This window comes from Solanum stenotomum, chromosome 5 (genome assembly GCF_019186545.1).
Source record: "Solanum stenotomum isolate F172 chromosome 5, ASM1918654v1, whole genome shotgun sequence".
NCBI lineage: Eukaryota > Viridiplantae > Streptophyta > Magnoliopsida > Solanales > Solanaceae > Solanum > Solanum stenotomum.
Window position 1 is genome coordinate 34,657,612 of NC_064286.1, and position 10,469 is coordinate 34,668,080.

Genomic DNA, 10,469 nt, shown 5'->3' on the forward strand with positions numbered 1-10,469 from the left:
TTCAACATACTGTTTGTGCCCTTAAATAGTACCTCCTCCTCCTCATCAAAGCTACTGCACCTCACCACAAAATACTCATCCTTATGCAAAAACACCTTAGGATTCTAAACAAACTTCCACTAACTTCCAATAAACCGTTCTACTACCCCAATGGGAGGTGTATTCCCAACAACATACAACATAATTGTTTTTTCCCAGACTCCATTATACACCTCCACATCCTCTTCTGCCAGCTGCAGTACCACCTCTCATTCCTGTATTTTAGGAGGGATATACGATAGGTTCATCCCCTTCGCATCTAGCTTGGTGGCATCAAACAGCCCAATCCAATCACGTTTACCTTGGATAGCTATGCCTTCTTCACCCTTGTCCTTCACACCATGTCCAGTACCTCTATTCTAGGATCTGCCATACTTGACATATTTTCATTGCCCTTATCTTGCACATTAAGTGTCAAGTTCATACTAACATCCCCACCCCATGTTGGGTCCCTACGGAGTAGCGACTTTAGTGCAACTCACCATTAACTTAGGCCATGGCTTCCCAGTAGTATCTGGTTCACCAATTGCATCTAACTATTGTGTATCTCCCTGTTGTGTCTTCTGTAAACTAGTACCGATTTCCCCAATTGTTTTTGTACGTCATTGTTCTTAGTCAGAATCTTCCTTGCCCGACCATGAGCCAGCCCAGCTAGGGCAAGTTAGCAATCACCACATATGCTCCAACCCGAGAGAGTTACGAACCAATCTTTCTGTGTTACAATTATTTTTATAATATTAAATTAGAACATATATTTATTAATTAATATATTTTCAAAAGACAATATATATCTTAAATGTTCAATTTAATATCATTTATAAAGGCCTTAAATTTTTAGTTTTAGATAATCAATTTTTATTTTTAAAATTAAAAATAACCTTATGAGTACACTTGTAATTACACTATAATTACATTATGGCAAACAAACAAGTCATCATAATTACGAGGTTGTGTAATTCTTAGGTTAGTAATTATTACCTTAATAATTACACCAAATACAATTACCTGGAGGCTTTCCAAACAGACCTTTAATTAATAGTAAGATACGTAATTATTTGATAGTGTGTGTATATATATATATATATATATATATATATATATATAATAAAGTAGCTTTCTTTTCTTTTTAACAATTAAAAAGTCTTGTCAGCGAGAAACCATTATGAATCCCATCTGGAATTGGTCCTACTAAAAGTGGAACAAAACACTAAAGTATCCTACTGTAAAATCCAAATATAAGCCTCGTTGGAAAACTGTCGTAGCAAGTACTGCAGCAGCAAGAGAAAGGGATTCGCAGAGCCAAGACTACATGAAAATCAGGTGTCAATAGAAGTGGAAGAAGAAATAATAAGATTACAAAAGAGAGATTGGCTGGCGACAGTTACTTCTTTCATCAATGAAACAATTTTGGACATTAACAACTCAACATTTCATGGTTCTACCTGGATGAATTGTACATAAATGTCAGGTGAGAACCATTTACTGACAAACTATTTAATCTCATCACATTTCACAGAGGACCTTCAATCTCAAGTCCTGTGGATCTTAAAACCGAATACCCTTGGAACATAATTCTGTGTTGGCTTTTGCGGCTTCAGGTGTCCATAAGTCATCAAAAAGAGGTGAGGAAATGTTGTCCCAAAGTAAGCTCCATCAATATCTTGGCCAGTCAAAGAAATCAGATGCAGGGAAGAGTGATATTTTAGTCGCAGTAAGGGAGCAAACAATAATATGAACTATGAGCAGAACTACTCTTGATGTTTATATGCATCCATGTCCAAATGGAACTTCAAATATGGAGAGAATAACAAAATAAAACTGTTCGGAACAAAATCAATCCAGGATACCACAACATAAATGTACTAGTAGAGTGGAGTGGTGTTAAAGGACCGGTAGTGGCATGCTTAATCCCTGAAACTAGGTTGCAGAATACATTGTATGATTCCCCTGGCTCGAGACGCTCCAGTGAAGGCACTATAGAGCCAAGACGTGTGCACCATTGCCCTAGGGCTCTATCATGAAGAGAGTGGCACTAGCAATAAATATTTCACCTAAATTCTTTTGTCAGTCGGTTTGTTTGGGTTTATAGTTGTCATTTTTTACTCTACAAATATATTATTTTTAATCTTTCCCTCAAATTGAGCCTTTGTCCATTAAAGGCAGCACTTAATTTGCAGTTTGTCCTTGAAGCCCAATAGATTTCAGTGATTTTTTTCGCTTTTTGCATTCGAAACACTGCTATAGAGGAAATGTGTTGAGGAAGAAAAGGCATAAGAGCTATAATAGTGAAGGATACTGCCTTGGTACTTCGATCGTGGATAGTAGATATCTTCACATTTTGGACAGTAAATTTTTACAGTACTTGAGCGTGGAATATCAGACTGACCGACTGGAAGACAAGGCTGTCCACTGCAATAAACTCGTGGGCATCTCCCAAAGTCGTAGTTCTTGTACTTCTCCAACTGAAAAATGTTTACCAGGAAATCAGTTTTTCAGACAAGATGCACGTTAAATAAGCACCACCAATGGAAAGAAAAGGAGTGGAGAAGAGGGGCTACAAAAGCAGGTAAGACTAGAATCATATAAATGACTGAAAGCCTGATATATAAGACACATTACCATTGCAGCCATTCCCTTGCTGGTCAAAATATACCGGACGTGGATCAAGCCATAAAGCATCTCTGCTGCTGATTCAACCAATTCATTTTGCTCTTCAGTGAACATATCACCTATACAAAGCAGGAGAAATTTTCAAAAGATCACAGCAGGAAAAACTACAAACTCATTTTTACAAATGTCGAAAGTGTACGTTTTGAACAAGTGTTGACATTTTTAGTTGCACTAAAATAGACCTAAATTTGCACCTGTGAATACAAAGAATGTTTTGTTTTTTTCAAAAGGAAGTTGATATCAAAAATAAATTAATCGAAAAGCTTGGTATGACATGGTATGTACAAGGACATGCTGGCAAATATAAGGCCTGAACACAATTATTTTATCCAAGATTCAAGAGTTCGAATAGAAAGAAAATAATATCATCCAAGCATAATATCATCAGTTTTCCAAGCATTAGAATTCTTTCAGAGACCATAATATCTGATTACAGCTATATGTCTCTTCCAAGAGGAAGTACATGAAAATTCAATATTATATAAAGTAGACAGAATTAAGATGCAAGTTATAAGAGAAAACCATTATAGAAATTGTCTCCATTCATCCAATTAAGCCTAATAGTCCCAGACTCCCAGTCCAAATGAAGAAAAGAATCTGATTTAGATAAGCTGGGACCCAATTCAATTTTTCGTAAACCAAAAGGTTCATTTGTATCATAAAACAGATGGCACCATGGTTCATAAATTTAGCAGGTTTATCAACAGAGGTTAAATACTTTTTCCAAGGTGTGCTAATTTTTTATCAATAACTACCCCCAAATAACCCATCTTCAGGAGTGTTTACCTACTGAGACATAAAATTATGAGAGTTCCTTAAAAGAAAACCTTCTTATGTGATGCACAAGTACTAGACAGCAGAATTTTAATAATCTGCCCAATAAAAAAATGGAATTGGAGTATGCTCCCACAGAAAGAATAACTAAATGGTGGATGTGGCAGATTAATCATTGATCCAGCCACACAAGGTAAAATATATCAATGCATGTTTGCATTAGATGAGAGATGGAAGTATAGATCTCTCAAACAAAACTACCAACGGATAATCAAAAACCACAAATTCTCCAGCAGCAGCTTTATGGATGAACAAAAACATTGACTGGTGATGTTTTAGATGAATTGTTTGGTTCATTTATCTGATTCTTTTGCCGTCAACTTTCTGCGATGACTTTTCTCTTTTCTAGATATGGGAGAGCAAAAAAAATTTATTGCAGGCGACAAATCTTTTGAGTTATCAAACACTAGCAAAGATTATGATCGATGGTTCACTCTGATTGAACGTGGGAGGAGGTTAACTAGCAGCATTAGAATCAATGAAGCAAATCTGTGTTGGGTGTGTAAAGCTCTCCTTGAAGCTTCGCAGGGAAGGGGAAATCGATGCAGAAGGTGGGAAAGAAAGATCCAATGCTACTCATTCAGGGTAATCCAAAATTTCAACATATATGGCCGGTACAACACTACTACTAGGTTTTTTTTCAACTTGTTGTTTTGCAATGCTATTGTAGGACACATTCTACAATTCTTTTCTTCTATTTTTCGATATAATCTTCTCTGCTACCGCGCTGCCATTAACCCGCTCTATTTTTTTCCTTTTAGCAACTTTTTACTCTACTTTGTATTCCTTCCCCTGTTATGCTCTTTTTTTTCCATGTTTTGAAATTTTCCCTCTATTTTGTTATGTTTCTTGTTGTAGTCATCTTTGTTTTCACTGTTCTATTTTTTTGTAGTAAATTCTATTTTTTCATTCAATGGCACGAAAAGAGACCCAGCTTGGGCAACACTATTGTAGGTCGCATTCTGCAATTCTCTTCTTTTTTTTCAATTTTTCAATATAATCTTCTCTGCTACTGCGCTACAATTAAATCCACTCTGTTTTTTTCTTTTTATTGTTCTGTTTTTTGTAGTCTATTCTATTTTTTAATTCAATGGCACAAAAAAGAGATCCAACTTGGGCGTACGGTAGGGGTGGGCATAAATACTGGAAAACCAAAAAATCGAACCGAACCAAACTAATTTGGTTGATTTCAATTTTTTGATTTTTTGGAATTTCAATTTTTTGGTTCGGTATTCGGTGTAAGGGTCAAAAAAAAATCGGTGCACCGAAAAAACTGAAATTTGATTAACTAAATTTAAAATAATATTTTAAATTTTATTAATTATATATTTTGAAATTTTAACCCAATACATTTTAATTTTTTGATCCACCCAATTCCAAATTTTGGAACCCCTAGCCTTAAAACAAGCAAACGAAAACTAACAAGTCACACCTCTTACTTCATAGCACAGCCGCAACCCACACTCTAGTCTTCCCTTCGACTTTTCGCAAGAATCTCAATTCAGTCTTCTTTGTGGCCGTTGACGTGACTTCTCTCCAATGGTGTAAGGCATCTCTCAGTCGCAACAATATGTAAGTTGTAACTTGTAACTCTCACTCTCATCTAACTTCTCTCACTCTCAGGCACCTCTATTTATTTGTGTTGTCAAATGTAAAATGCTCGTCGATGCCTACTACTGCTACAAAAAATCATTTTTTTAATGATTTCATGGATTGTTATTGGTTGTTGCTAGAGTGACTTGGTTCTTCTGTTGTTATTTAGTCTTCAATAATTGCCTTGCGTTTTCATTCTCTTACACTATAGTCTTATAGTTACTCAGTTACTCTTCAAATTTTCACTTATTGTAGATGGACGATGAAAGTAGAGTTAGTGTTGCCCGGTTCAAATGATCACTTGACACCCAAGATACAAAGAAAAGCGAAGAAATGGCACCAAGATCCAAAGCTTGGCAGCATTTCGATAGGTGGTTTAAAATGGTATTAGTAAAGCGAAGTGCAGGTATTGTCACCAGCTTCTTGCTTATACTTCCATCAACGGTACAATAGGATTGAACCAACATTTAGCAAGGTGCCAATTTTATAAACCTATCATTGAAATGCTTCTCAACACAAGATAAATTTCCCATCTAAGGAAGCACCACTTTGGAAATTTGAACAAGAATTAGTTAGGAGGGTTTTAGTTGAGAAAACAATTGTGGATGAACTACCTTTTAGCTTTGTTGAAAAGGAAGGCTTCAAAAAGTTTATAAATAAAGTCCAACCTCTATTTTGGATTCCTTCTCGTAGAAGGATAACAAGGGGTTGTTATGAACTTTATGGTGAACTTAGATACAATCAAAAAAATTCATCCAAAGAAGTACTACCAAAGATTTGCCTCACCACCGATATATGGACATTAATGCAAGGAATTACTTATGTGTTTGACTGCTCACTTAATTGGGTGTTGCATAAAAGAATATTAAATTTTTACCAAATCTCTAGTCATAAGGGTGGGCAAATGGCAGAGGCTATTGGTAATTGCTTGCTTGATTGGAACTTGGACAAAGTATTTTGTGTTACTGTTGACAATGTTTCTTCTAATAGTGTTATGGTTACACAATTGTCAAAGCAGATTAATATGTGGGAACCAATATAACGGGTGGTAAGCATCTTCATGTGAGATGTATGGCTCACATACTTAACTTAATTGTGCAAGAAGATTTGAAGGAAATTGATATTTCTGTCAAACGAGTTAGGCAAATGGTGAGGTATGTTAGGTCATCTCCAGCAAGAACAAGAAACTTTGTGAAATGTTGTGAAGTCCAAAAGATAGAATATGATAAAACATTATCGCTCGATGTGCCTACTATGTGGAATTCCGCCTACTTGATGTTAGAAACGACACAACACTTTGAGAAGGCCTTTGATAGGTTTGATCTTTTTGATGCAAATTTTAAAACTTATCTATCTACTCATGTTTGTGAAGATGGAAGTATTGTAGATGCGCTTGTATGTGATGATTGGGCGAATGTGAGAAATATGGTAAAGTTTCTTGAAAAGTTTTATGAGCTTACCATAAAGGTTTCAGGTAGGATATATGTGAGCTTGATGTATACTTAATATTGTGTTTAACAAGTGACGATCTTAATTTAAGTACTATGGTTGGGCGTATGATTAAAAAACACTCAAGAGCTATTGGGGTAATCCTGAAAATATGAACCCAATGATTTATATTGCTTCTGTGTTAGATCCTTTGGACTTGAAGAGCAATTTGGGGAGGAAATAGGAAAAAAGTAGATAAAGGAGTGAATGTTTATATGAAAGCTTTGTTTGGAGAGTATTTGAAAAAAAAGGTTGCACCCATCCGTGGCCCCCTAAAGTTGGCACTAATTTTTACTTACACCTAAACTAAGATTTGTTCATTTTAAACACCTCATGCCAGGCCTCAATGTGTCATTTTGGCACTTTTTGCTTACATGATATAGTGAGTGTGATACACTCACTGACTGCGCGTGAAAGACTTATTTAGCCACTTTTTAATTATTTTTTCTTCTTCTTCTCCATTTTCCTAGAAGCTTAAACTTCAACCATGGTGAATGAAGATAGCTATAACGAAATGATGAAAAAACGATGGAAAGCATATTAGAAGTTTAGGAATAGACCCATTTCAAGATTTAAATATTTAAAATATTTGATAATTTAATTTCAAATAAAATGTGATTTAGTACAATAGAGGGAGGGAGAGAGAAAGAGAGTGGTGGTTGTGGTCGATCTCCATTTTTTTCAGTGAACAAGGTGGTGATGATATTTTTTCAGATCTGAAAAAATAGAGAAAATAGTGATTGAAAAACTATATTTAACTCACAAATTATTTTTAAGTAAAGGATTTTTAAAATAAAAAAATAAACCCAAAAAAAAAAGACCGGCCGTCGGGAGAAATTACCGTCTCCTTCCAAAACTTAAACTTTTTTGGAGAAGACAATCAGCAGGAGTGGCGGGGGTTGAGGTGGGGTTGTTTTTAAAACACTGGATCATACTATCAAATTCAAAAACCATCTATAATTTTTATTTTCAAAAAAATGAAATGTCAAATTTCTAACAAAAATTCAATTAATTTCCTTACTAAATTTATAATTTTATCATTCTTCATGAGCAATGTATTCAACCAAAAATATTTTCTTAATAATATTTTCATAACAATAACACTTTGGGCAGGGCATCCCAGTGCACAAAGCATCATCTGTTCACACAGTGTTCACACAGGATCTGAGGACCCCAAGGGATATGATGTACACAGCCGATTCTAATGCAAGCATTAGTAGCTGCTTCCACGATTTGAACTCGTGACCTATTCACAGGAAGATAACTTTACCGCGTTACATTAACTTTTTAATGAACTAACATAACTAAAATTAGTTGGTTGATTTTTCCTTAAGGTGGACATCATTGCACCTTGGTATACCTCATTGAAACACGGACAAACCTAAGCAATGTGAAGCGACCAACCCGCACTCACTTTTATTCGGTTCTTAAGTACAACTCGGGCATGCCTTCAATCATATTGAGTGTAACATCAAAACCCTATGAAGCATAAACAACATCAGAGAATTAACCTAAATAGTCGCTCATTCAACTGCTTAAACCAAAAATAGCCGGGTGGATGTATAGTATGTGTATAACCATGTATAAACAGTATGTAATCCATGTATACCGGCTAGAAAAGTAAATAATGAACCCAGCCAACTATTTCTATAAGGATCCCCAAACATCGTTGGATAACATTTCTTACAAACCTTGACACTAAGCAAGGGCATGTGTAAAAACTCATTTAGTTCATATCAAATCCAAATTCATGCATTTGTCTACAAATAATCTACACCAGCTAAGCAGAATCTGGCATGGTACGTTACCAGAGACGAACTTTCCCCCTTTTCCAGCCTTGAAAATCAGGTACCTCAGTCAACCTCAAAATATCAAGTCAAGCTTACTAGTTTAGAAACATGTAGACTTTACACCGAAATTAACATAGTATTAATTTGTATTTAAAAAAGAAAGAGTTCCACACGGAAGAGTGCAGCAAGGTCGGAAATAAACCCATGTTTTACCTATTTCTTTCTATCTACAGAAGACCAATAACTTGAATCATTCAACAGAAAAGACAAGTCAAATGTTGTTATCTTGCAATTCATCAGAAAATCTAAAGAAGCAACTATGCTTACCATGAGAGGATTCAACATCAAGGATTAGGTCAAGTGCATAGTCATAGTATGGAACTTGACCACTCAATCCACAAAGATTAAAATCATCTTGAATGTAGTCATCATCAACCTCACAAAAGAACTCATTCCCACGCAGGTTACAAAACCAAGAAATCCATGATGTGTCATCTCCATCAGAACCACTAACATCAGATTCTTCACTGTCTGATTCAGATTCTTCTGCAACGTACACAACCATGGGCATTTACTCATATCATGTTTGACATGCAAGTAAGAAAGTCGGCACTAAGAAAACAGAAGCATAGGCAAAATAAATGCAGTCATTGCACTAAATGGCTGGTGTCATTAGATTAAGCAAAATATAGCAAAAAATGTTCTGGCTCTTCTTAAGGGGAGTAATGAAAATATAGAGGAAACATGTTCTGGCTTTTCCTAAGAGGAGTAACAAAAATATAGCGGAAACTATCTCACACTTTCCAGTATCTATGGGTAAAATATGCCAACTCTCTGACATAAAGCACCGGAAGATACCACTAATCAAAATTCAAGGTTGATGTAGAAAGAGTAGTGAAAATAGAGTGGAAATTTGAGTTGGCTTTCCAAGTAACTGTAGGTAGTAAGGAGAAACAAATTGATAAATACTCTTGGTTTCAATTGCTGTGAGATACCAAATGAAAGCATCATTTATAACCACATTACCCCATCACCCTAAACCATAATTGTTAGACGCTGCAGCTGAGTGCTCATTAATAGATCCATCTACAATGAATCCACTTGTCAGGAAGTCCCAAGTAAGCAGATCTAAGAATCCGACAAAAGAAGCAATTGCTAAAAAGACCTACTATCGAAAGTCACAACTTACAACCAACAATGTGACATGCTTACAACCAGAATATTTTGCAAAAAAAAAATGGAGTATAACCCTTTTAGAACCAGGTGATCCCCAACAGCTAATGGTACACAGTTTGAAACTTGTATAATGGGTCCGCCACTCTACCCTTCTCCATTTAAATACAAGTTCTTTGTCTGGGGTTCAAACATGTGATGTGTACCTAACCCACACATCATGCGTCTAAAACCATATAAGATTTTACCTTAAATGGTTTTTTTTTTTATAATAGTAACTGTGCCTTAAATGGTTTTGAGAATAGAACTATCTACAATGTAACTTTAGAAGATACAGAAGGAACCTCGAGCAGAATAGAATGACATTCCAGTAACAGCTTTTCCAGTCATGTTCCCCCTTTGAAACTTGACAGAACTTTTTTCTGATCACATTCTACGTTTTTCTTTTTTGAAAAGGTACCATAATCCTGACCACATTCTAGATGCTTTCAGAAGAAAAAGAACATCATATTACTCCAGTCAAGTTAAACGCATTTTATCAGGATACAAACCCCTACTTAAAGAACATAAATCCATGCAAGACGACCCCACTGAGAAGTGCCAAAGGAGATCCTTTACAAATCCATACAGATAAATATAAAGTTTAGTGAGTTTTAGAACCAATTTATATGTATAATTTGAACAAGAAAAAGAGAGCCAATTGGATCTCCAAAAAAGTTTTAAAGAAAAAAGAATTAATTGGACAAAATATCAGGCCAAACTTAAAGCCTCAAACTCATCTCCAGCTAAATGAATGATATATGAGAACAATGTAATGCACTGAGAAACATAAATATTGATTGTAGCAATAATGGAAAAGGGGGGAGGGGGGGGGGGGGGGGG

General features: G+C 35.5%; 1 protein-coding gene across 1 annotated transcript in view; it reads right to left on the minus strand.

Moving 5' to 3' along the window:
* Positions 1–1,406: 1,406 nt before the first annotated feature.
* The window catches only part of LOC125865033 (putative casein kinase II subunit beta-4), a 9,601-nt gene continuing 538 nt past the window's right edge, over positions 1,407–10,469 (minus strand). The window contains exons 2-5 of the mRNA XM_049545187.1: positions 8,742–8,960; positions 2,659–2,768; positions 2,336–2,501; positions 1,407–1,699 (exon numbers count right to left, since the gene is read on the minus strand). Coding sequence (XP_049401144.1) covers positions 1,569–1,699; positions 2,336–2,501; positions 2,659–2,768; positions 8,742–8,960 — 626 coding nt within the window. The 3' untranslated portion in view covers positions 1,407–1,568. The remainder of the gene's footprint in view (positions 1,700–2,335; positions 2,502–2,658; positions 2,769–8,741; positions 8,961–10,469) is intronic.